Source organism: Physcomitrium patens, chromosome 18 (assembly GCF_059467195.1).
Source record: "Physcomitrium patens ecotype Gransden chromosome 18, ASM5946719v1, whole genome shotgun sequence".
Classification (NCBI taxonomy): domain Eukaryota; kingdom Viridiplantae; phylum Streptophyta; class Bryopsida; order Funariales; family Funariaceae; genus Physcomitrium; species Physcomitrium patens.
The window spans coordinates 11215295-11242449 of NC_143427.1; the positions used below are offsets into that span (position 1 = coordinate 11215295).

The 27155-nt window shown below is 37.5% G+C and overlaps 3 protein-coding genes and 1 long non-coding RNA gene across 17 annotated transcripts; 2 read left to right on the plus strand and 2 right to left on the minus strand.

The window, feature by feature from the left end:
- Window positions 1–2418: 2418 nt before the first annotated feature.
- On the plus strand, window positions 2419–4826 carry LOC112295513 (uncharacterized). Its single transcript, XM_024547238.3, has 3 exons — window positions 2419–3281; window positions 3541–3849; window positions 3969–4826. The coding sequence occupies exons 1-3, from the start codon at window positions 2967–2969 to the stop codon at window positions 4380–4382; spliced, it is 1038 nt and encodes a 345-aa protein (XP_024403006.1). The 5' UTR covers window positions 2419–2966; the 3' UTR covers window positions 4383–4826.
- Window positions 4827–12396: 7570 nt separating this feature from the next.
- Window positions 12397–16017, minus strand: LOC149987467 (uncharacterized). 11 transcript variants are annotated; one of them, XR_016498302.1, is made up of 6 exons: window positions 15560–15908; window positions 15025–15293; window positions 14854–14905; window positions 14548–14621; window positions 14219–14311; window positions 12397–13849 (listed from the first exon to the last, which is right to left on the minus strand). It is a non-coding gene; the product is annotated as an uncharacterized LOC149987467 (long non-coding RNA). The 11 variants fall into 11 exon arrangements; XR_016498299.1 differs by lacking the exon at window positions 14219–14311; XR_016498303.1 differs by lacking the exon at window positions 14219–14311 and having other exon boundaries at window positions 13764–14135.
- Window positions 16018–19758: 3741 nt separating this feature from the next.
- Window positions 19759–23263, plus strand: LOC112295124 (putative homogentisate phytyltransferase 1, chloroplastic). Its single transcript, XM_024546331.3, has 11 exons — window positions 19759–20222; window positions 20424–20719; window positions 20868–20951; window positions 21082–21240; window positions 21363–21452; window positions 21539–21640; window positions 21723–21818; window positions 21956–22027; window positions 22130–22225; window positions 22328–22432; window positions 22539–23263. The coding sequence occupies exons 1-11, from the start codon at window positions 20081–20083 to the stop codon at window positions 22578–22580; spliced, it is 1284 nt and encodes a 427-aa protein (XP_024402099.1). The 5' UTR covers window positions 19759–20080; the 3' UTR covers window positions 22581–23263.
- On the minus strand, window positions 22706–25269 carry LOC112295216 (basic helix-loop-helix protein A-like). 4 transcript variants are annotated; one of them, XM_073540609.2, is made up of 7 exons: window positions 25054–25266; window positions 24833–24889; window positions 24574–24739; window positions 24236–24374; window positions 24064–24123; window positions 23545–23937; window positions 22706–23449 (listed from the first exon to the last, which is right to left on the minus strand). In XM_073540609.2, the coding sequence occupies exons 4-7, from the start codon at window positions 24317–24319 to the stop codon at window positions 23357–23359; spliced, it is 630 nt and encodes a 209-aa protein (XP_073396710.1). In that variant the 5' UTR covers window positions 24320–24374; window positions 24574–24739; window positions 24833–24889; window positions 25054–25266; the 3' UTR covers window positions 22706–23356. The 4 variants fall into 4 exon arrangements, with proteins under 4 accessions (XP_073396710.1, XP_073396709.1, XP_090100450.1 ...); XM_073540608.2 differs by having other exon boundaries at window positions 24236–24380; XM_090244324.1 differs by lacking the exon at window positions 24064–24123 and having other exon boundaries at window positions 24236–24739; window positions 25054–25269.
- Window positions 25270–27155: the final 1886 nt, after the last annotated feature.

Consider the following 27155-nt stretch of genomic DNA (forward strand, 5'->3'; position numbering starts at 1 on the left):
AGCAAAAATTTATTAATTTACAACATGAAGGTTTATAAATGTGACTAAATATCTCCAAAAAATAAACTTAAGGTCTTTTATTTTAACTTCTAGACCCAAGGATACACTTTTTATAAGTTTACAGATGCTACTAATGTTGTAGTGCATACAATTAATAAAAATCTATTAAAAATATGAAGGGTGCTTTGATCTAGCTACTATTAAAAGTTAAGTAATAATAAGCAATAAAAAGATAGACATAGAAAAAGTGTCAACTCTTAATTGAGTGATTTAAAAAATTCTTCAAGCGTTTTGGTATATTATAGAAGAAAACTATGTAAAAATTATTGAAAAAAATATTAGTATAAAGTAATTTTCTACAACATGTTTTCAAAAAATATGTTATATTGTTGTATAAAAGAAAGAATCTTATCACATTAAATTATCCAAAACCAATTACCTTATTAAACACCTCCTATAAATTGTTTTGCAAAGATTGAACAATAAAATTGCAATTAATCTTAGTAAGTATTGATTCACGTCAATCAAGCTTCCTTTTTATCCCATGCATTCATCTAAAACAAAAACCTAGGTATAAAAGAAACAATCATCCTAATAAAATTTTCTACTTTTATCTTTATTTATTTTTTAACAGTACATAATAAAACACAATAACATTTTTTTTATCCACTGAGTGGAAAATCCAGACTTTTATTTTTTTAGTTGTGCCTATATATATATATATATATATATATTTATGTTTTTCTAATTATCAAATCTGTATTAGTAAGATTTGAAATTCACTGTGATAAAGTGCTTGTTTGATAAGAACTTCAAACAGAAAGAAAACAGGATATAAGTGTAAAAAAATTGATATATTATTTTGCTTTCTGAGTTTAGATTAATATATTTGACATAGAAATTTGGAGTTGAATTTCATTAAATCTTAAAAATTAGGCAACATGAAGTCAAATCAATTACTACTTTGACTCTATTAGATTTAACGAGATTATGTCAAATCATTCATCATTATTGTTTTTTTAGTCTAATATCAATGTTGAATAAAATATATGTTTGTAGTTCTTAACATCTCATCTATATTCTGAAAAAGAATAGAGACTAGAAAAACTAATAAACTAAGAATACATGGTAAAAAAAAAAAAAAAAAAAAAAAAAAAATCAATAACAAGTCTCAGGGTAAGAAATGATAAGCTACAATACAAACTACAAAGTTGCAACATGTTCATTAAAGGCCCGAAATTATTTAAATGTAGTTGTTAGTCATGTTTACAAAATGTCTTATTAAAATATTTTCTACACTCACAACCCAAAGCCCATTCCTAAAACTTATTGTCCCATGGACTCAAGAGTGAGATTCAATTCACATACTTTGCAATTGTAAGTTCATTCTCTTTTAATTATTTTATGGATTCTGAACACCCCACATTTGGTACACTCCCATGGAACTGTTCACTCAAACGCTTTGTATCCAAAAGGTTGAGTGTGCAGATCTTGCAACTGGCCATCGTGCCCGTCCGATCTTTAAGAGGGCATCTGATCGTCCACGAAATGAAAACCGGGCTGATACTAGGGCTGATACACTAGTGTGTAATCGGGTTTATACTCGGTTGATACTAGGTTTGATACTCGGAGAGGCGAGTCCCCGGATTGGATTGTGCGGCGTCGAATTAGGGCAAGAGGTCCCTGGATGCGCAGCAACACACGGTGCACACGAATGAGATAGCGAGAGTGCGAGAGGGAGGGGACGAGACGGGCGGATGGCCAATGGCGGCGAGGGCGGCGGCAGCATCGGATTCAAAGCCCAAAGAGTTTGAGGGTCTGCAGTTGCGACGCGGAGTTCGGCAGCAACTCGGTCACTTGCACAACAGAAGCAGACTCGGGATTGTCAACGAGCATTGCGCCTCAATCCCCGACGGAGGGTCGCGCAACAGCACCATTGCACACGGCTGCCAGAGTAGGACGAGACCAGAGAAAGAGAGTGAGAGAAAGTGACGGTGGGCTTGTAGTTGGGGTGGGGGCAGGGTGGCTTCAGAAAGAGGCGTTGTGGAGATTAGGGACCGGCGAGCAGAAATGGATGGTAGCGCAACCACTACGAAGGGATAAGGCAAAGGAAGCCGGGATAGAAGAAGATGAATGAGGATGAAGGGTGGGTATTCATCCTTGGGAGGGGAGGGGAGGGGCGGAGATGCGGGAGTCGGAGCCTGGGCTCGGGAGCAGGGTGCCGGGCCGAGAATGTATGGATCCATGTCCACAGCTACTAGATAATGTACACGGCGGGCCGATTGGATAGCCCCCTTTGCGCCGCTATTCTTTGCCTTTCCCTAAATCGTTCTTAACTTAGAATCATTTCTTTTGATCCGTCCATCGCCTACACGTATAGATACTGCCGTGATCGACCTCATCGATGCGTTTAGTCTTTTTTGAAGGATATTGTTTGTTGGCGGTGGGATCCTGTACAACTGAGGTGATCGATCGATGAGAGTGGTGCCTGATCGGACAGTTCTCGGGCGTTAGTTGCTGTTGTGTGGCAGCTGTGGTTGATTGTAGAAGGGTTGTGATCCGGTCGGGCCTTTGATCCCATGGACAGTGACTGCCGGTGTGGGCAGAAGGGGTGCATATCTGTGTGGGTGACAGATTTCCAGAGTGCGAGTGTCTGGTCTAGTACCATGAGGCGGCGAATTGGTGGTGTGAGAGAAGCTCTGTGAGCGGTTAGACTTGTCAGTGGACGTGGGATTAGTTATTCTTTCAGAGGGTTTTTCGAGTGATCGAGCACTGATCGCGTGAAGCCTCGGGGGTTGCGAGGATTGACGTAGTTCGGGTCGAGCTTACCAGCCAGGGTTTAAGAGGAATTGCGTTGATCACGAGGCCTTACTGGTGGAAACAAAGTAACTTTTTTTTGTTGTCGAGTCGAAGCAAGAGGTCTCCTACAATTTTTTCCAGTAGTTTTCTTCTGTTCGCATTCGAGGATGGTTGGCGTTCAAGCTGACACTAGTCCTAGCGCTGGAGGGCTGTGCGTTAGAGTAACGCCTAGAAAAATGGAGGAGCCGGGCTACTGTAATCTCTCGCTGGCTGTTGACTGTACCCTTTCTCTAGGGTCCACTACGTCGCGGATAGACATTCCCGCTCGGCTCTCTCGTGCAGGATCGCCTGATCAGGACCACCCATGGCCCCTGACAGTGCTATCGGAGCGAGTGGAACGTGACCGGAGTGAACAGGACATGTCTTGGGGCGGTAGTAGCAATCGCAGCGATCCCGACATCTCTCCTGAGTATTTCCCTCAGGTACATTTCTGGTCACTGAAAATTATCGAATTCTCAGGATAAGGTTCCACAATTTTTTCACGATATTCCACTGTTGTGCTCAATCTGTTTGCACAATGTCTCTCGAGTGCACCGTCCTCCTCGGCAGCGGTGGTCTGTAATTCCCGTGCGCTTCTGGAATTTAGGAGCTCATGTTTGCTGCTGTGATCATGAGATTTCGATGCTCTCGTGCTGATCATAGCAATTCTTTCTCACCTGGCCTTGTGTCGATTTCATTCAGGTTTCCGAACGAGGCCGAATCACTGATTTCGGCAGAAAAGACTTCAAGGCATGGCCAAGATCTTCTTCTCAATCATACAAGGACGAAGCGAATGCCTCCAAATCACTATTCAGCACGCTCGAAGATCAGGCTTACAGCAACCGTTCAAGTCGTCAGCCTTGGCTACCGAATTACTTTGCCTCTCGCGTCACGGTTGAGGCCAAAGCAGCGTCCAGGATCGAGCAAGAAGGGGACGGCACTGCCCGTGTTTGTGCCCACTGTGGGACTTCGAAGACACCTCTCTGGAGGAACGGACCTGGAGGACCAAAGGTGTTTATCTCAGCCTCTTTCGTTAGAACCGTGTACGGCCTTTGTTTCCCAAGATTGCTCTATCTCTCTGCTATATTGTTTTAATGTTAGTACTCACTCCCTGATCTCCCTCTTTGCAGTCCCTCTGTAATGCGTGTGGTATTCGCTTCAAGAAAGCTGGACGGAGGTCTGCTGCTAGTGGTTGCTCTGAGTCGCAGACTTCTCCCCCAGTCACCACTAAGGTTGGGAGGCGGAGACCTGCGAATGATGATCAACAGTACTGGATGTTTCCTCCAGAAGTGAAGTCTAGGAAGAGAAGCAGAGGGCCTCTTGTCAGGACGTCGGATAGCCTTCTATCCGGAAGTTGCATGACCTGGCAATCGTCTCTGTTTGCTACCTCGCCAAAGAGCACACTGCAACAAGATTTTAGAGCCTCACCAGTGTCTCGCAGTCAAGTCAAGGAGCTGAATCTCCAAATGGGTTCATTTTCCTCTGATGAGGAGGAAGGAGCTGTGCTGTTAATGGCACTCTCTTGCGGCATGGTGAATGCTTGACCTGTCCTTGGCTTTCCATTCATTCGAGACACATTTCAAATGCACCAAATTCGGTTGCATAAGGCTTTGTAAATAAATTCAAGAGTAATAACTTTCGTTAGTGGATTCAGCTTGGTTAAATTATTCAATGACACACTTTCAGTCTTGGAAGCAGTTCAGCTATTCCCGTTGCCGGTGCTTTGGCCATGCCGACTAGTGCTGCGGAGTATAGATTACGTACGTTGTGCTTCTGTTTCAGGGACAGAGCATTGATGATCAATTTTGACTGTAATCGGTGGTATTTAGTGGTATTTTTGCATCTTCTTGATGTTTTTCTTCGAGGATAGTCCTGCACTGTTTAGTTGAGATTCCGCCACCTTCCTCTGTTCATCGTTTTGATGAAGGAAGTTGATGTAGAGGTAGAGTCCATTTCAATGGAATAATGAAAATTCTGCCCATTTCGTACATCTGCTATCACGTTCTCATCCCTTCACTGCCATTGGCGCTTGTGCGGCTTTTGCTTCTCAACAAGTCAAGCAGACTATCTTAAAAGTGCATGCAATGTGGATAACTAATCTCATGCAACTAGAGGGACTTTTTTATGCTCCGCTTGTACTGGTAGATTGAGTTGTACCTGGTGTACACCATTCAGTATGTTAAAAGTACTCTAACCAGGCACAGCAGCAGGAGTTGGCTTGCACTTCAGCTGAATAGCTCTCTGTTGACACTAAGACGCAAATTCTGAAACCATGTTTCTCAAGACACGCTGCCGTAGTATTATTCGCATTGTGTGATCAGTTTCCAACTTTCACCGGTACAGTCAATTTGTGGCAGTGTACGCGAAAATAGTTAACGAAGGAGGGGAGAATGCCCCAAATTCTTCATCGATACTTTCACATGATTAACCAGTTTCCCGCCTTACTACAGTAGGGTTTTCCTTTAACAGAAATAATCTAGAAACAAGCTCAATTGGTAGCCATAATTTCTTATTTTCCCACGAGTAATATGTCAATGTACTTAGCAAGGTTAGTCAACAGCTTCCGGTTTTCCTCGTTCATTGCTCTGTCCGCATTGGCTTTCAACTCCGGATATCGCGACAGGTCTGGGATTGGGACTTTGCGATGGGGAGAGGGACATTGTTTCAGATCTCGATGCCACTGTTTTAAATCGTAGTCATTCATTCGCTTTGTTGGGATGAAGGGGCGACGTTGCTCATGCACAACGCCATTAACTTCCACCACGTCTGAAGTTTACCATCGAGCATCAGCCATAGTCTCTCACGTTCTCATAATAAGTGTCTCCAACTGCGCTCTTTCTCTGTACGGGTGGCTTTCAGTAACAAGACTGCCTAATTCTATCATCCGGTGAGTGGCGTGGCTCTCCGATTGAGATCGGCAACCTCAGATTTAAGACAAATGTGTGGATTACTGTGGTAGGGTCTCAATCATTTCATAAGGACATACTCAACCAGGTTAGTTGTTTTAATCGAAACGTCTTTGCAAAAACATCTGTAGACAATGACTTCCACACTTGATACTTCCAAAGTCGACCTATGTGGTTTTGAGGAACCCAAGATTGTTGAAGCGATGTGGCATTAGAAGCGCACAATCAACCAGGGTTGAGTTTTATCTCGATATTGTGCACCTTCACCAGCATAGCCTCTTGAAACAGATAAGTTTGAGGTGTTTGTCGGGACGGTTCTCATTTTCGCAATCATCAGACATTAAGCGGCGTAAGCGAGAAGGGTTTCGGATCATCACTGAGTAATGATGTTCAGGCAACTGGCGACAAGCCAAAGTTGGAGAATGCACGATGGGATTGCCACCTCTTACTTTGAATCCGCTAGGGGCACTCCACCAACGCAATAGTTATCGGTTACAGCATAGCAACAGTGAAGCGCTTACGTGCCACTGCATCCTGTTACAAGGCGTTCATGATAATATACTCAATGTGTGAAGACGCATGAGCAGGGGCTCACTCCTCACACAAAGTTCATGGTCACAAAACAGATCCTCCACATCACAGTACAATCTCGCACAGCACCGTCGGTAACACAATTTGCCAACTTCCCGTCACGCGTGTCACGCACACGTCAGCTTCACAGTGCACTCACGAGATCTTACTGTGCTGAGAAAATTCTTCTTCCAACATACCCCTGACATGCTCATTCTCCAACCACTGGAGTCAAAAAAAAATTAAACATTTCAGATGAAGCACTCTCTTACAGCTACTTCAAAGCCCAAATCAGGTCGAATGGTGTGGCAGTGCTAGGTATTAGTGCCAACCACAGCTCAGTTACTTTAACCTCGCCGCATGTTGAAACACTGGTATACAGCAGAAGCTATGGAGCACCGGCTACACATGTGGATGGCACTGGAGACTCAAATAGGAAACCCGGTACAAAATGGTATTTAATCGTCCAGCTTGCCCCCTGGCTCGTGATTCACGCTCCGAGTTTCCATAGAGTTCCTCCCCCACAACAGAAAACCTATAAATAAACCTACAGCGAACACGCTTTTATGATACGGTCTCAAAAAAGAGCACGCTAAGGATATTTGCAAGTTCAAAATCAGGTGTGGTATATTTGTAACACTGAAAACTTTTCGCCCGCAACACTTAATGGGCAAAAGACCTTTTCACATCTACTGCATTGTATGATGACCGTGCTCCCCTCTTCGTCCTATACTCCATAAAGAGGTCTTTTATAGTAAGCTTCATCTCCGAATGGCCAATAATCGGCAATAACGTGTTCGATCGACATCGGCGCGTGTTCTCACAGATTCCGGCATCTACCGTAATCACAGGTCGCAGCAACCATCAGATATTGCAACCAAATGATTGCCGATCTGGAAAGGTATGAGGACGTAGAGGTTCGATCCGAAGGCTATAACGACGACCGCAAATTCAGTTCGCAATTTGGAGGACAGGAAATGATTGAGCGATCCTCGGGAAACAAATAGGGCATCGTTCTTCAGGGGGGGGGGGAGCGCGAAAGGTGTGTGGGTGTCGTGCATACGGTGCTCGTTGGGCCACATCTCCCAGACTCCGTTGCTTTTGGCAACGATCAATCATAAGGGGTCGTGTCCAGTCATTCTTTCTGCCGTCGCCACCTCAACACAACAAAAAACGAAGCCAATAAAAAATGGGGGCGGAGAGTATTCTGAAACCCTAATTTGGGTGCCGGTCAGCTCCACGGTCAGTTGGGTGAACCTTCTCATCCATATCGAGCACTCGGGCAGGTCAGAATTTTCTTTTTTGGGTATGCCCGCTTATCTTGTCTGCTCATTTGTGATGAAGAGGGTGATAAGCCCTAACTCAGATTCTTTATCTTAAAACGGTTTTAGAATGCATTGGAGAAAGAGCATGAAAGATGCTCATCGTGTGAATGCGGACGGTGCCCTAATCTTCCTGCTAATACAACAAATATTTTATAATACTAATGGAATCCTATGCCTTTGGGCACTGCAATCTCTGGTACATTCATACATTTCCTTGTTCATTCTTGTTCTTTCGTTCCCATGTTCTTCACCTTCCTCACGTTCCCTTCCATACAACCAATCTAAAGATTTCTTTTTCTCTTTGTATTATATCCAAATTATCTTATATAATAGATACAATGTAATTTTGATACTGTTCATGTGCTTAAAATTTAGATAGTGCTTTTAGTTTTATTTTAAATAAAAATTTATATAATGTCACTTTTAGTTTTTATATTTTTAAATACTTATAATTTATTGATTTGAAAATAGAAAAATATGTAGGTTTTTTTCATAACTTAATGAGAAATTCTTATCTAAATTGGATGTAAAATTATTATAAAAGTGCATTTTATCAATTGAAATGTTTTTAATTTATCCCGTAGATGTTCAATGCAGTGTAAAAAATTTAGGTAAAAAATTATATTTATCATATAGATTGTAATTAGTTTTGGTTGCAATTGATAGATTTGTCATTGTAATATGTTAAAAGTTACAATGGTGCATTTCTTAATAAAAAAAACTAAATGTTAATGTTAACTTCAAGATTGCATGTAGAAACTTAAAGATATCACTAAATAAAGTTAAAGTTGAATTTGGTCAAATGGTGAAATGTTTATTTACATAATAAAGGCAATCAAAGTACAAACAAACAAAAGTCAATTGTAGACAACATTGGTTTTTTTTTTTTCAAAGTTTTTTGAAATTCTTCCGAGAAAATTATTATAAAGGATCATTTTTGATAATACTATCTACCAACTATATACACAAATTCTAATAATCAGAGGATCTATAAAATATTAAAAAATTAAAAAATCTACATATCAACATTTCCCTCTACAAATTATATGAATTGAAGAAAATTATTTTTTTTTAATTTCATATGTTGGCTGATATGGTAAATAAGTAAAATTTATATTTAGTAAATATTTTACTACAAATTGTAAGAAAGATTCAATTTTATTGATTGTAAGATGAAAAAGACAAAAGAAAATAGAAAAAATATTATTAAATCTTCATACAAGAAATAAATAAATAAATCTAATATTAAATATATGTTCTTTGAAACAAAGGTAGTAATTTAAAGTTTATTTTAGGATTTGAGAATAGAAGGTATAGAATTTGAAATCAGTAAAAGCATATGACAACAACAATCTCCATAAAATAAAGAATCTTCTCTACTTTTAACAAAGAAATCCTTTATTGTATGGATCATTGTGGTAGTCACATGCTTGTACTTCTTTGCACAACTATGATATTGGAAATATGTATAAGCATGTAACCATAACAATGCTCCTTACAACAAAGTATCCTCTTTATTTTAATAAAAATATTTTTTATGACAAAGAACATTGTTCTCATTGCACACTTGTACTTATTCTTTGCATCCTTGAGATGGTTAATGTACTAAAATAAAAATATTAGTTAAAGTTGTATTTAGAAAATTATATTAAAAATATTTTGTACTTAATTCATGACTTGTGAATATTATTATTGTTTTAAAATTAGGTTATAGCAAAAACTTAATTCTTTGTCAGATTCTTTTTATTATGTTTTATGTTGAATTCAAAAACTAACTCTAAAATTCTTGTAAAACATTTTGTAATTATTAAATAGAGTCTCTTTTTCTTTTTTCTCTTTTTTTTACTTAATTTATTTTCATGAATAATAAAATATAGCAAAAAAAAATAAAAAAATGGTCTCTTTTTTTTCTTTTCTTTTTTTTGTATTCCAAGTTGAATTTATAATGTTCTTATGTGATATAATTTTATTGAAAAATTAAAATTAAAATTTTAAATTATATGCAAAATGTAGGAAACATTTTAATAACATTATAGTTTAACATAGTGTTACAAGTAAATTAATTTGGTCTTAAATTTTAAAATTGAATTAATCAAAAAGTAAGTATTGCTTAAGTTTCTACATACTTAAGATAAATAGACAATTTTCATTTATTTGATATCTTTTTAAACTAAATTTTTATACAATAGCTATTTCTGAATTTAACAATTGACTTTAATTAAAATATTATCTCAATTTCAATGGATTCAGAGCATTTGATATTTACATTGAAGATTTTTGTTTTTGTTTTTGTTTTTGTTTTTGTTTTTTTTTTTTTGCTTTATGATGTTTAAAATTATGAGAAATATTATTAAAAATTTTAAATTTAAATTAAGAAAATTAAAAAAACTAAAAATTAAATTAAATTCTTTTTGAAGATTTTAAAAAATATATATAAATAGCTTGGAATTTTTTTAATTAAATATTTACTATCTTTCTTTCAACCACTATTGTTTTTTTAAGTTAAAAAAAGAAAAAAATACACAAAAGAGGTGTATTATTAGCTACTTGTCTATAAAAAAATCATATATAATATAGAAATATTTATTAAAGATGTAGCATAAATAATTCTTTAAATAATATATTTATATTACGTCATTTTCTATAAAAATAATTATTTTTTACAAAACATATAATTGAGATAGTTAGAATAAAATAAAATAAAATAAAAGAACTGATCCATTGCGAGTCCCATTAGTAGATCTTAAGTGTTGGAATTATTAAAAATATAATTCTAAATTTTTTAATTAAAAAATATTAAGATTAGATAGTTTTTTTTATTATTATTCAAGTATTTAATAAAATTTAGAAGTATTTATAAGATATAAGACTATTATTAGATTTTGTAAACATTTGTTTCAATATATATGTCTATATACCTTCTATATACATGTGATATTTATAATAAAAACCTAAGAATATGAGTTTGTATTTAGAAGAAGCATGACAAAGAATCTCATGTCTTTTGAATTATTTATTATAGAAAATAAGATTTATAGTTGATAGAAATTTATTTTATCATTATATAAAATTACCAAGGTAGGAAAATATAACTCTTAATTGACATACCATTAAAAAAATAATATATGAATTTTTAAAATTTATTTAAAATTTATATATAATATTTTAGGAATTTTTAGAGTAATTTTCAAGACTTTAGTAAAAATGAGTTTTATTACTTAAGAAGCTACTATGAAAAAATGGAGCAAGATTTGAAGGCCATACATGCTTCACAGGCTAATAAGATGTTTTTAAATACTACAGTGAAGTCAAAAATGCAAAAATATTAGTTTTATTAGTAGAAATTAGGAGGACTACGACTTAGTCTAGTCCTTGTTGAAAAGAAGCTACATGTACTATCTGGGTTGTACATTAGATGTAGATAGAAGGATAAGACTAAGGCCTTATGGCCTTTTTAAGTCACCTTCATACAATACTTGTGAGCCTTTGTAGAGCTCAAATTCTTAATTTCCTAAACAAGTTATTTTTGAAATAAACATTATTCACTTAATTATTTTATTATTTATATATTTTTTAATATTTTTATAATTTATTTTTAGTACATATATTTATAAATTTTTCATGTCACAGGAAAAAATAATCTATCTAAGAATATATTTTTTAATTTTTAATTTTACTTTTTAATAGATAAAATTTTCAATGGAAATACTATGATTAGTTTAATAGTGTGAAATTTCTTCGTTTCACTTATTTCACTTGTTTTATTTTGTATTATATATATACATATATATTATATTTATTTATTTATTTTACTTTATATCAATAATTATAAGCAACTCTTAATTGAGGCCATCTTGTAATTTGAAATAAAGAGTGACTTTTACCCTCATATTCATATTAAAATAAATAAATAAATTTTAAGTTTACAAACTCTAATTTAGTTATATAAAAGTAAAATACATATATTATCAAATAGTTAATATTTTAAATATATTATTTTAAAAAATAATTAAAAATATAATAATTTATAATTTTTTGTATTAAATATTTTTTTATAATATATAACCATTATGATTAAAATAAAATCTATTAATTAATACAATAAATATTATAGATTATTAATGCATTAGATTAAGTATGAATCATATTTAAATTATATATTTTATATTATTAATAAACTTAAAGATAATATATTTAATCCTATCTAAATCAATTAATATTGATTACAATAAAATATGTAAGTTGTGTATATATATATTTATATTTATATTTATACATATCTATACATATATTGATTAATCTTAATTATCTATCTTATTATATCAAGTTATAATTTACATTCTAATAAATAACATTTTTTAATTTACCAATCGTCTCCAAACTTTCATCAAGAAAAAATATTTAATTAATGTGTGATAAGATATTAAATTATAAATATTTAAATATAATATTTTTGATATAAATTAATTGTATAGAAAAAAATTATAAGAAATATTGAAATGTGTGAGATTCATATTAAAAGCAAACAAAAAATAGGATCAAAAGCTTCGATTGTTGTTTATTTAATTTAATTTTTTTATTTCTAATAAAAATAAAATAAAATTTTATATAAAATATTTTAGAATTGATCTTATTAATTTAATTTGAATTAATATTATCATATAATAAAAAAAATAAGATGCTTTTTGTAAAATATTTTATTTTTTTGAAGATTGTAGCTATATATTTTTATTGATTAATACTTCTAAGTAAAAAAATTTCTTTTGATGTAAAAAAATCTAGTAAAATTCGAACCAATTATCATATACAATTGATATTTTACTATTTATTATTATTCTAGTATTGGTGTTTATAATTTTTAGAGTTAATTTACTTTAAATTTAGTAAGAATATTATATATTGAAGTAAATTTTTACAAATGTTTAACAAACAATCTAATAACCAAACAAGTGTTTATTAAAAATATTTAGCAATTACATGTGAGTTATTTGTAATATTGTTGTATAAGATTATAAGTCTCATTCTTATAATATTAATAGGATTTTTTAAAATTTATAATTAATAAGCAAATTAAAATATTTATTGCTCAAAACACATGTTAAAAGTATTTTTGGTATAAAATTAAAATTTATTTTAATTTTAATAAGTGATTTATATTTAAGGATTTATTTGAATATTGTGTATTCTGGAAATTATTTACTAGATAAGCTAAAGCATATATTACAAATCATAAATTAAAATATCTATAAAAAATATCTAAACAAAGTCGAAACTATTTTTTGATTTTTTAATTGATTGTTATTTTAAAATGCATTACAAATACAGTTATAAATTTATTCAGTTCATACTTATGATATTTTTATATTCAATTTAATTATTATATTTAAATAAATTTAAATTAATAAAAATTTAATACAATTAATTAATTAATTAGCTAATTTTGAGATGCTAAGATATACTATTATGAATATATTAAGATATATTATGAATGAGGTAAATATATAATCCATTTTATACAATATTAAATGGGACAAGAAAATGCCAAAGGAGTTTTTACATTTTAAAAAATTTAGTCCAAATTATATGTATTTTGAGGCTGTGTTTTATTTACAATATTGAACATTAATAATACTAATAATCCAAATTAAAAATTTAATGGAATCAAATAGTAAAAGAAAAAGATACAAAAAAAATGAAAGTTAAATACTTTTTGTTATTGTTATTATTTAGTCTTTGTATACTTTCATATTTATACATGTGTGTCAATTGATATGTATATTGATGATGTTATTGGCAGTAAATTAATAATTAGAAATTATCTATCTAGTTATGTTTGCAATTTTCTAGTATTGTTTAGACATATAAAGAGATTGTTTTAAGAACAATACTAGAAAATATGTCTAAACAATACTAGAAAATTGCTCACATTCAATAATAGAAATTTATCAACTTCATCAAATATACCAAATATAAATATTTAAGCTTTATAGAACTACTCCTATTCAATAATAGAAAGTACCAAATATAAATATTTAAGCTTTATAGTGCCCTATACTCTCAAAGATAACCAACCTCTAAAAAACTTTGTACCCACCTCAGAGGATTTTCATGGAGCCCAAAAGTCTTAGGTGTTAACATGGTTTGTGTATTGACAGACTTTGTGTAGGAAACATTAACATCCTCCTTCACAATCTGCTGACCCTCAGAAAACTGCGTTCAACAATCACACAGAGTTGCAAGAGATCAAGCAAGTGTACAAAAGGAACCCTAATTTTGTTTCCCACTGGATATAAACTTCAACAATGGCCCTAAATTCAGGGAAGATGTGGAAGATGCCACTTCTCTTGGCACTCAACTTTGATTTCATTACTTATTTGAAGATGAATTTAATGCTTAAGTAGGAAGTCAGTAATTGTTAGACATGTCTCCATCTAATAATCTGATACTCTCCCATCTTCTCTGTCACAAAGTTTGAGCTCATTACTTTGTTACCAATCTGCATTTGAACACGAGTTCCTGAGGAAATTGTAAGCAGCAATTCATATATTATTGAAAAGAAAAGTATGGACAGATTCTTGCTTGATGGTTCGACCCTTGAGCAATACGTAGTAAACGAGATCGTTCAGGGACATTTTTAAGGACTCAATTGCCACCTACCAGCAAGTTGTTATGCTGCACAAAACATTGAAAAACTAAAAAATTAAATGAAAAGAGGTTAGGATGGTGTTGTTCTGGTTGTGTCATTCAAACCCTAACCGTAAGCAATGACCTATTATCCTCAGAGATAGAAAATAGTGGACGCATATGTGCTCAACTTCTGGACTGGATCGAAAATTGTTCAAGTTAGCAGCTGAAGACATGAACCAACATCATTCATGTGGTGGAATGTATGCGTCAATTCAACATACCTGCCGAAGCAGATAAGGAGAACAATCCATAGTAATCGGCTTGCTATGTTCGATTCTTTATACCATACCCACGCCTGCATCGCATGGAAACAAGATGTCAAGGAGATGGTTAGAATCTTAAACACCAATCTCACCGAAAATGAAGACTCTGTAGAATGAAATATTCAACAAATAACAGCACTCTGATCACATAATAATATTGGTAGAAAACAACTGTGAGGATGATCCTAACTAGCACTTGGCAAAGCCACCTGTCATATACGGGATCGTGCATCGTAATACATCAACGTCACGCTGTAAGCTTACCGCAATTGCAACAACATTGTCATAAAAGTCGACTGGGAAGGCACCCATCCATCTGTAAGCCACATTGGAATTTCAGCAACAAGACCCACGATATTGCGTTCTGAAGGCGCGATGCTCAGCTATAAATTCGATAGGAGTGCCCATCTCGACACTCGACTTGACCCAACAAACCTTGTTCCTGATATGTTACCAATTTCAATACACGAGTATTGAATGCTGGCCATCTTATCTAAAATTGACGGCATCAAGCCTCACTGTAGCAAAACAAGGGAGAGTTGGGAGTGCGGGGTAAGCAGTTCCAGTCGAAAAGGGAGGCCATCAGTAATGCAGGTATAGAGTACTGTACAAGCCGTCATCAATCCCAGAGCCAAAAAACCGAACCTCCCAACCACCACGGGCGACACCATTGTCGGTATCTCCCCACTCATTCAAACCCACTCCTGATCATCCCAACACCAAATTCATTAGCAACTTTCTAAAAACAAAATTTCAAAACCTCATCTACTGACCATCCTCCGAGAAAGAACACATGGGGGATACAACGAATCCTGTCTACCATTATGTCCATGGACTGGGTTCAACTGTGTTCTACATCCTCAACAAACATAAAGAAAAAAAAAATACACTTGTCACTTATAGTTTGTAAACATCAGCAAAATGCGTACCAACAAGCACACCACTACATAAACAAATGCAAAAACCTTACAAGTATCTCCCTAGCAAGGAGAGAATCGTCTTCTTGTCAACAAATTAAGGGAAAACGGACGATCTCATCGAGGAGATGAAGTTTGCTTTGTTGGCACACTGTAAGCCGAGACCTGCGGAGTCTCGATCCCTCTTCCGAACACTACCCTCGTTGCTAGATGCAGAATCCACGCTTGCAAACACTTCAGAATCAGCATGTGCATCTCAAACCTTTGATTCCAAGAGTGCCTTCAAACCTGTTCTCCTGAGCATCACAATTCGTCTACTCTACATCAGAATAACTTCATTTTTTTTAGTTCATGGGCTCAATTGGGTTGTTGAATTACGTTGACATGAGTTTGAGCAATCAAGCCATACCATCACATAAGCGAGTCCATATCACTTTGACTTATAATACGTTGCCACTGGATTGTTGTATCGTATTGAATAGCAGTGGATGAACGGAGGAACGAATGGATGCGCTCATTCTTTTCAGCTTAACATGAAGCTATTCACTGGTAAGAAAAGAAGCTAGTTTTTATTTATTTATTCATTTCTTCTTCTTATTATTACTACTACTACTACCAGTGTATTTTGTTTTGTTTTTGGGCATGAGATTATGGGGCCTGTCACAAGCATGCCATAGGGCTGAACCCACCAAACAACATGGTAGGTGGGTAGTTCAGTAGCTTTGGAATTGGGTACACCTTGCCTTAGCTCTTCAGGGCTTGAAAGATATGGACATGGAAAACCATAGCAATAGGAGAGGTCTCCCTCAAACCCTAAACCTGGAACAAGGCCACAAGGCTAGCTAGCAGCTCAAGCAAACTGGCTTCTCATGTAGCTTGTTTGGAGGTTTAGATGTGGAGCATTTGTTATTTGGGTATCAGAGTAAGGAGGTTAAACCAAAGATTATAGAGAATTGAGAAGCTAGTGAGAAAGTGGACATGAAATTTACCATTGGAGAATGTAAATTGTTGGCAAATAGGGGGAAAGACGGAGCTTCATTTGAAGAGAATATTGACGTGGGGTGTAAAGAGCAAGCTTTAAAATTAGGAATTCCATTTTAAACTGCCATCTTTAGTTGTCTTCTTGAAATTTTGGTAAGAAACAAAATTATTGTGAGTATATATATATATATATATATATATATAATTTAAAAAATGATAAAGGCAAATATGTGTTGTCATTGAAGGAAATTTGTTTTCATTGCCGTAAAGGGCGAATAAAGGATGTCAACTATTCATTGGTATACTATTCAACCATTGGCTCACATAAATTTATCAAAAAAAGTTCTTCATAACATTTTTCCTACTTTGACTATCACAATTGTGTTAATATTTCTTACACCACATATCACCCTCCTATTCAACATGGAGGAGATCTTTAGGGTTGATTCTGGTCCCTCCATTGTTACCTTCCTTACCATTTTCGAATTTTCTTTTCGAATTTTCTTTTTAATTGATATGGTTTTCTTTATCTTTGATTTAATTTTCTTTTTCATTATTTATTCATTTACAAAAACACATGTACCTTCTTGCATGGAAATTTCATTTTTTTAAAACAACTGATAGTCTCTTTTTTTTTAAAAAAAAATTAACATGCAAAATCAAAACTAAACAAACCCAGATGAAATAACCAAAATCCAAATAAAAAAAATAAAAAAAGTGAATGAGTTGCAAGAGATGATGTTGCAAAACATAAAGGAAGGGAAAAAAAAAAAAGAAAAGAAAAAAAAAAAAAAGAGTTCCCTGATGACATATTCCAGAATAGAAATCCCATTTAAGGAGAGGGTTCTAGTTAACGCTGGGATGCACATACATCTGTGCTCAGTCAATTGAAGTTGAAAACCAACACACTTTGTGGCTTACATCGATCATCAAGTGATACTTTGGACTGTCCCAAATGGACGTGGTGTGTCCACTGTCAAGTTGTCAGTTAACTGACCCTGCCACAGGAATGAACTGGTTGGCCAGTTAAACTACCAAAATCAGTTGGGTAACAACAATAGTTAACTGATTAATCAGCTCCATAATTAGTTGATTAACTAATTAACCATGTTAAACTACAGTGACCAAACACTAATTGCATCCAATCAGAGCCCACACCTACTAAGCAGAGCGAAAGCAGATGCTACATATCAATGATACTAGAAACATGGACCAAGTTAATTAATTAATCGGCAGTCGGCCAGATTTTGGACAAGGTGTTGTTAATTGGTCGGTTAACTAGTGCACTCTAGACATGAGCCAATATAACCGGTGAACTAGCGCTGGGGATTTGGACATTGGGCAGCGCTTCCTTGCTTGCTGGCCCCTAGTTTAATTGGAGGCTCACAGGCTTCTGAGAGTCACATCAAGTGAATTCCTTATGAGCTCAGTTGTTGAAAAATTAGAATAATAGGTGTCGGATTTTTAGTTGTGTTGGAGGCAAACCCAATTTGAGGCTCTGAGGCTCTGATGCATCAACATCATGTGAAAGGTCCGGGTGTGCAGTTTAACTTGTCCACTCAACTACAGCAGCCGTAGGGTCAGCAGCAGGAAGAGATTAGAGGCCCTGAGTTGCTAATTTGAACGCTCATGGTGTGGTTATTAGCTGACGAACAATGACTACTCTTTCTAGATCTAAGTCTTACTGTGGGATTAATCTCTACATTGCACAGTGACTTTGTCCTCGATTGCTTCTTCCTCCTGAAGAATCACCGGCTCACTCACACACACGCATGCGCGCGCCGCAGTTATGAGTGTATTGTTAAGCTAATGCTGCACTGACCACCCCGGTGCACGGCACGGTCCAGCTTCGATTCTGCACAAAGAGCCTGCAAACTATTCCCCTGGACCGGTAGAGGATCGATGTAGGGGGGCAGATGTGTCGGCGTTTGCAGCGAGATCGGTTGCGTGGGTACGTAAGAATCCTGGTTCAGTGCATGCCGCGCTGTGCACAGGGACCCTGTGTTGAGGATCTGGAACCTGGTTGTGCCCCTTTTGTCTTGCGAGTCGACAATCGATCTATCACAACTCCTCACATACCTTCGATTCATGGAGTCGTGTAGTGTGCACACCAGCTCTGGAATTAAAGAGGACTTTGTATGACGCAGCAATCTCTGCGCCTTGCTTTAGCTGCTGCTGGTTACCGTAATCAAGTCAGTCCTCGGATGTATTCTTCAAATGCTGCGACGCAGTGTGCTTCTTTCACAAGTAAATTCACAAGTCCAGTCCACCTGCTACTCGCAAGTGGGGTATGGTCTAAAGAAAGAGAATGATTTAATTTATCTAGATCGATGCTCCAGTGCCTAGTCCAATGGTACTGGATCACGGCAGGATAGCAGCTGGAGAGCCAATACCACAGACAACCAGATCTCTACAATGCTGCAACAGTGCCTTTATACGACGAGGATATAAGATAGTATCACAATCCATTCAAATGTAAAAGTGTAATGTGCATAGACTCGGACTTTTGTGATTCTGACTATAGTCCTGCAGAGTTGGCACAGAAAATCCTCGCCGTGCCAAATGCCCCCGCGCCTTATTTCTACCAAAATTCAACATTCACTAAACCTAATCTTACGCTCGTAATTCCATGAAGTTCATGCCTCGCGTTAACTGAGGAACTAAGTTGCCTGTACCCGGAGACTGGGAGTAGCGGAGAAGGGGATTACTATTTCAATGCTGGGACCGAGATTAATGAATGTAATACGCATCTATTGCGGCGATGATCGTTATTTTCAGGGACACAGCTCATTTGCTTTTGAGCCAGACTGCTGTGTAGGTCATGTGTGTTCATGTCGTGATCAATCGACCGAGCGCTGCAGCTGAATCTGAATTAGTACTGCAAGCCCATTAAGTCTCGCACTTATGAAGCCAGCAATTATCTTTAGATCAAACAATAAAGTGGCTCGCTGCGTTAGCCGCGGTACTTGCTTATCCAGCTCCATCAAATTGTTCACATAATATTGCATGCATGGCAAAAGTTACTCATGTGTCGTCATGTGGAAGCGAAACATTCAAAGCAGCGTTGTGAGTTGCAGCAAATCATGATGTCTTGATCCTCGTGGAGGGGTGGCCTACTCGTACTGCACGATTCTCATCGTAGTTGTTGGCGCGTGTTGAATAGCGAAAGCTCGTCTTGAAGAATCTAATTTATGGCGGTGACGTTGTTCAGCTCCTTGTTTTCTGTTCAAGTACTTTCCCCTGAGGTGGTTGCGACCGTATTATTCTTCGATTGTACTGCTAAATTGCGTGTTGGGTTCATATCAGAGTTGGGGGCGTTGCGAAAGCTTGTAGATGCTCATAGCAGTTCATCAACCAACTTACTGTGAATAGTGAAGAGGGAGAACTTGTTAAAAGCTAGTACAGGAGCCTCCCCAACTGGCAAACTTGTTTCCGCGATTTTAGCAGAAAACAGAATTGCGAGACGTGTGAATAGTGTTCTAAACCTTATGTGAATTGCAGTCGAAGGCTGCTAGAGATAGAGACGTCAACTCCGACGGCACACATTGCAAGATACTTGAGAAAGAGACAGTAGAAGATTTGACAGGACAGTCATGCGTCTGGTTGCGACAAAAGAGCATGCTGGGCTCATGGCTCGGCAAACATGCTCAATTTCTGCGACACCCTCAACCCAATCGACGTTCCGACGAGATTTTCATGTTCCACAGCACTACCGTGTCAACATCAACGCAAACTGTGAGTGTACATTCCCTCCTGTATCACTAGGCCTAAACAATGGCTCATGAAGCACTGGGTTTCTCGCATGCTGTTCCAGCAAGATTAGAGCACTTTATCAAGTCAACACTGCTTGGTCCCTAGAATTGCTGCGAGGATGTGCGTACCGAGATTGCTACCACGCAATGCATTAACACCTAATACTCTGATGATTGTGTCCAGGGGGGGTTCCTCGGATAAAGTTGAGACGAGCGAATAACTATTCATTCCAAAAATGTGACAACCATAGTTGCAGTGGCCCCCAGGTTGCAGGACCTCATGGAACTTTCACGAAGTTTGATCCATTGGAAAGCGCAGGAAGAAATTCGCATAGAAGTGCAGTATCCCGTACTTCCCGAACTTCAGAACCCTTCGACTTGGATGGGGAATCGTCTCTTCCCTCAGAATTGGTAGAAACCAGAGTGAATTGGTTCAGCGCTTTCTGGCGCTTTACTAGACCTCATACCATCATCGGCTCCGTAAGTCTCCTAATTCTATAGAAACTGAAACACTTGCTCGCTTGTACTTGCGCCAGATGCTTGGGACAATCCTGTTTCAAATTCACGAGAACATGATAAATTGTCGCCATCGGATTGTGAAGGAGTGTCTGTCTGTCTGTGCTCTCAGGGTTTGGGTGTGACTTCCGTCTCATTGTTGGCCTGTCAAGGGGTGAGTGACGTCAATTTCAAATTTGCCATCGGACTGCTGAAGGTAATTCTCGGACCTTAGTCCCGAAATTGGTTACCGTTGAGCAAGTGCTTCGTTAGGCCATGTCTCGTTGAAGTGTCATGTCGACATTCTAGGCTAAGGAGTTGGACTTGAGTGTGTTGTGTACTTCCAGGCGGTGATTCCGGCGCTTTGCATGAATGTGTACATTGTGGGCTTGAATCAACTCTATGACATCGACATAGACAAAGTGAATAAGCCTAATTTGCCATTAGCGTCAGGAGAATTCTCCGTCGCAACAGGCATAATCCTGGTGACGTTCTTTGCAGCCGTGGTATGTTAATCGAAACACTCACAATCATTTCATTAAGCTATGCTGACGGTTCAGTTTAGAAAAGAATCAATCTATTATTGGAGTATGTGTGGTGACGGAATTGCCTTGGAGGGTGTTGGCAGAGTGTGGGAATGGGATTTTATGTGGAGTCCCCGCCGTTGCTGTGGGCTCTCTTGGTCAGCTTGGTTCTGGGCACAGCGTACTCAGCCGATGTATGTTCGTCACCATTCGTTTCTTATCAATTATTCCTCAGTTTTCATGTTTACCATTCTCATTCCATCCCTAATTTCAATGACAGCTACCATTCTTGCGATGGAAGAGGTCAGCGGTGGCAGCAGCAGCCTGCATTTTGGCTGTAAGAGCCTTGGTTGTACAACTTGGATTCTATCTTCATATGCAGGTAATCTCCCAGTGCATTCGGGTATGAAATGTAGCAATCGTAAATTTCGTCTTGCACTCTAAGCCATTGTTTCTTTGTACAGGTTTCTATTCTTGGAAGAGCTGCAAATTTCCCTAAACCACTTTGGTTTGCGACTGGATTCATGTGTTTCTTCTCTGTTGTCATTGCGCTCGCTAAGGTACCTTCTGATTGTTTCAATTAGCGTCCTCTTTGCCGCTAGCACTGATCCTGGTTAAATTTCTGAGTAATCTGAGAAATGGTGAAGAAATGGGTGTAAAATTTGTGCACGATAAAACTCTGGATTCTGTTGGGCAGGACATCCCAGATGTGCGGGGAGATAAAGAGTTTGGAATCCGCTCTTTCAGTGTGAGACTGGGCCAGAAACGGGTAACAACCTGATCAACTCACCGCTTCACACTTGAATTACTCATCAATAGTGCAAGTCTTCACACCTCGAGAGCTCATGTGTGAGATGAGTGATGGGAACAGGTATTCTGGATGTGTGTCACCTTGCTGGAGGCCGCATATCTTGTAGCCATTATCACTGGTCTCACAGCTCCGACACTGGCGAGCAAAGTCATCACAGTAAGTAGCGGTTTGTCTTGCAACTGTTTGTTATTAAATTTCATATGATGATTGCGAGGTGATGTGTAGTTATTCTAATCCTAACCGATGTATTTCTTGCAGGCCACGGGGCACGCCATCATGGCGGGGATACTGTGGGAGCGATCTGACAGCGTTGACCTCACAAGCAAAGCTGCAATTACGTCGTGGTACATGTTCATCTGGAAGGTCGGTGACTCGCCAGATTCAAAACCTAGACTCATTTTGAATAATATCCTTTCATACATTCAGGGTGCATTTCTGACAAGAATTCGCAAATTTGGAATTTCTGCAGCTTTTCTATGCCGAGTATTTACTCATCCCATTCATGCGGTGATTGCCCACTTCATAACGAGGGACATCATAGAACTAGTAGAATATGTGCTCAACAAGCAGCAGATGTATAACAATTTTACATATATGACCCATGTAGATATTTAGAAGTCAGAATTCACCTGAGACTTTTAAGAATGAAATAACTGTATTTGAAAAAGATTGTTGATGATCATGATGAAAAAGACAACGATGATGAAACACTAAGTGCTCTACTTAGAATCAAGGGAACATTCATTTGCTCAAGTGAAGATGCAGTGGATCGGTGGCTTAAGAGCTCTTTAGCAGTTCGACGCAAGCTCTCTTCCACCTCGATGATAGTTGGCCTAGATCCGTCAGCAGCACTTCTCACCTACAGGTACAGAAGATCTGACAAAATGTGAAGAACAGGATTAAGAAACCAAGAAACATTGGATAAGAAAATCACCCGTAGAACCGATACGAGGTATCCGTTTGGAAAAGTAAGGTACCTTCGCTAGTAAGGTAGTTGAAAGGATTCCATCTGATGCGGAAGAACGCACGGAAAATACTTGAAAATCAAACTTTTTCAGTGTTCGAAGCATGCTGAGAAACATCATTTGTCGGTAAGGGCAATTGGACTTGACAAGAGCCATGATATTTTCCATAGAACATTTATGTGCCCATGTTCAGTATTCTCTTCAGTTTCAATGAATTTAGACTTTGCAATCTTGTCTTCCACTTGCTCAGGATTAGTCCGCTTCAAGTTCTCTATGGTGGTATTAGTGTTGAATGCATTCCCATTTGATATCCCAGATTGCCTTAAGGCTCCGCCCTTATTTGAAAAGCTTGGAGTCGACTCTGAAGCTCCTTCACGTACTCTATTGCATCTCCAAGGATCGATGCCTTGTCCATCTGCAAAAGACACATGTCCTCTGGGATGTTATTTAGTTTTCTCTTCTTGAACAAAAAGATAATAGAATACAGTAGTACAAGGAAGGAGAGCATACCTTGGAGACATTGGGTACCAGAGCACGCAATGACAAGAGTCTTTCGTTCAATTTCTCTCGTCTTCTACGCTCTGCAAGCACATGACTAGCATTTGTTTCTTCAATACTTGGTACTGGTTTATGAGATTCCAACTCGGAGGCCCTTCTGTCTTCACCAACTTTTTCGGTGGTTACTAAGCTGCTCTCTACTTCCACGTTGATTTCCTTCAAGGTACCATTGAAGAGTTGTGTGACATGAAACAAAACCTCTTTCAAAATCCATTGACGATTCCCAGCCTTGCGATATTTCCTCGGAGGTGTTAGGCTGTTCTTCCAAATGACAAATGCGCTCGCAGGTGAAGTACGCTTAGAACCTTCTGGAAATTGTTCTCCATTCCGCCTTGAAGCACTGCCCTGTGCAGATCGCCAATTAAGTTTTTCAGAAACACAAGGAAGTCAATATTTGTTCAACAGTAAGACAAGAATCTATCCGCATTACTCGCTGAATTTTAGGTTTTCGGTGTTTTGAATGTTCTCCACCTTTAACCTGGTGCTCAACGGAACTGGAATAGATTTGATTACTGTACTGTTCTCCAATATCTGAAAAGTTATGAAATAAAACTACAAGTTAGGTGGAAGATAACCTCGATATATAGCTTAGTATTCCGAAATTATAGCAGATTAAGCTGGTGGGATTTGATGCAGAAAGTACCTGCAATCGCTGAAAGATGTGTACACATGTTCTGGGTCCTTGACGTGACAAGCGCGTGCTGATGTTCACATTGTTCAGTGACATTTTATCCTCAACCTTCGTCCTTGGAGGATTGGAAAGCTTGGCCCTCTTGGGATTTCTTGCACTTGCATGCCGGAGGATTCCATCAAAATTATGCAAAAATACTTGTATCCATTGTGCCAACGCAAAATGTAGGAAGGAGTGAGTTCGACGTATGTCCACATTACGGGAGCGTTGCGTCTTTCCTTAAGAGTTTCAAGGTTTGTGAGTGATATTGTACAAAAACAAAAAAATATTAACAAGATTTGTTTGCTTACCAGAACTTGGAGATTGGTTGCCGTGAGCCTCATGTTCTGACTTCTGACAAGTCATGTTGGAAGGCTCGTACCTTTGCCCGATGACCAAAGAACTTTGTGAGCGGTTATGTTTTGGTTGTTCCAAGAAGGATAAAAGATGTTGCACCATCTTCGAGTCTACTGGTACCTGCTCTAGATAAAAGTCAGGGCTTCAATCGTATTGACGACACCCACAAATATAATGCGATGGACTTTTCTTTTTGAGGGATTGGTTGCTTACATTTTGGGTTGTTCCGAACTCTCGAAAACCATCCTTAAGAGGAACGCAGATAACCGTCTGTTTGTCACCGCCATGAAACAACATGTATGCATCTTTTTTCTTGTTCGCAACGTACACATAAAAAGCAAAAACAAACACAAAAAAAAAAAAAAAAAAAAAAAAAAAAGGATTATCAATTTGAGCACAACAAATAGTTTAGCAGTTGTTAGCTAAGGAGATACCTGAATGGAGGCACTCTTGTTACATCTAAGCAGTAGCGGTGTCGCATCATTCCCAGCCATCCAGAGAACCACAACTACTCAGGTTAGTTGAGACTGGCAACGCTTCATCACTCTAGTAAAGTGCAGTCTCTTTCCCTCGCTGAGAAAATGTATCTCGTGCATTATCTAAAACACAACAAGTTGGTTAATCATGATGACGATTCTGCATGTGTAGTACAAGTAAGCAATTAATTGCGCTCAACTTGTAGTTTTTAGTACCTCTGACCACCACAAACACGAGTCAAAAAAGCACTTAGGGAATAGCACAATGTGGTTTTCGTAGTCTGGTTCCCTCGGCTGAATACTTGATTATATCTAACTCAGGGTGGATGGGATGACTCACAACACGCTGGTTTATACTTTTTAATTGACCACGCTTGTTTTAAGCAACCCAGTGCTTTTCACAAAGATCAGCTCTTCAGTTAATTATCAGTTGTTCAAGGGAGCCGTGAAAGGACACCTTAGAAATAAGGGCTCGTGTGAAAACTTAGGTAGTCATCCCGTTGGCTCCGCATAGCCATTTGTATCGTCCGCTTGCTGCAGCCCTTCCCATCAACCTGTCCGGGATGACATACAACAATGACAAATAATAATATTAATAATTATTAGTACCTCTGACCACAACACAATAATAATATTAATATCAATAATATCGATACCCAAATAGATTCGAACTAACTCAACATATTATCAATTTGACCACCATGCTACTGGATCAAAGTCCTTTTCCTAGGCCTTAATCACAGAAGCTGGGAATGGGTATATGTTAGCATTTGATAAAGGGTAGAATAGCATGTACCCTACTCCCTCAGAGAAGCTGCAGGACATTCATAGGAGTAAGAACCATTCTTCTTCTGCGAAATCCTCAGGCTTCAAAGCAACTGGCTTGTTAGCAATCGCATGCCTGAGTTCAGTATTAGACAATGTTTCATAAAGATCACGAAGCTGGTGAGAACGCTGCAAACCGAACTCCTCAGGCGTCAATTCCTTGCCATCGATGGTTTTTCGTGTTTTGATGGTTCCATTGAAGTAGCCATCACCCCAAACCAACTTTCTGTCATAACAGGATTTTGATGTCATTACATTGTCGCAGACATGGTGCTGAGGACCAGCTACACATTCTGAAAAAATGACGATAACCAACCCGTTTGGAGAGTGACAACTTCTGGTCACCGGGAGCTGGTTTCCAGAAGGTGAAGTAGGTCCATTTTACAGCACGAGTGGCGGCTTGCAATTGAAGCCGCAACTCCGACGGCAACTCTGGAGTCATTCCCTCGATCACGTCTAATTTGAAGACTGCTATTACTTAATCATACTGCCTGCGCCACGAATTTCTATGAGGTTAAAGTCCAGGTCAGTGTACATGATGTGAAGGCATTCCTGATCTGGTTGAGTAATGATTGTTTAAAATTCCTAACTTTGGTTATTTCATGGTTTGAGTGGCCCTGCTATTACACAATCTGCAGCATGGATCCTTCTTCTCTATGAAACGATAACATTGAAAACCCCAGCAGTTCTTCTAATCCATAGTCTTTAGACGCATATCTCATGGTCTTCATCACTGATGATTGAGAAAGTGACGAAACGCTACGTCAAGCTTTTATAGTCTCTTGAACAGAGAATTTAAGAGCCGATCCTTACAGCATTTGTTTTCATGGTCTACTTGTTTTCAAGAGTGCGAAGAAAGAAGCTATCTGGCAGACTGAAGGAAGGAAAGCTTCGATCTAACGTTCGTGGATTCCAACACATTTGACACATTGCAACCAGTGAGGTAGAATCTGAACTGGGTGCCTAGTGTTGAATCTCCGCCGTTGGATGCCGGCATCATCTGGTTTTGGAGACCATATTTCGTGATTCACTTTGATTAAGGCTTTTACAGTAAGGAAGGAAAGAAAGGAAGGAGATTTTGAATTCAGAGGAGTGCAATTGGAAGCGTATTGTAAACTAAAACTGTTGTTATTGAGTATATTGTGGAGTTGGTTGGTCTATTTAAGTGTCAACCAAATGGATTTGTTATGACAATCTATATAGGATATATAGATGTGTACTATACATACTAGTTC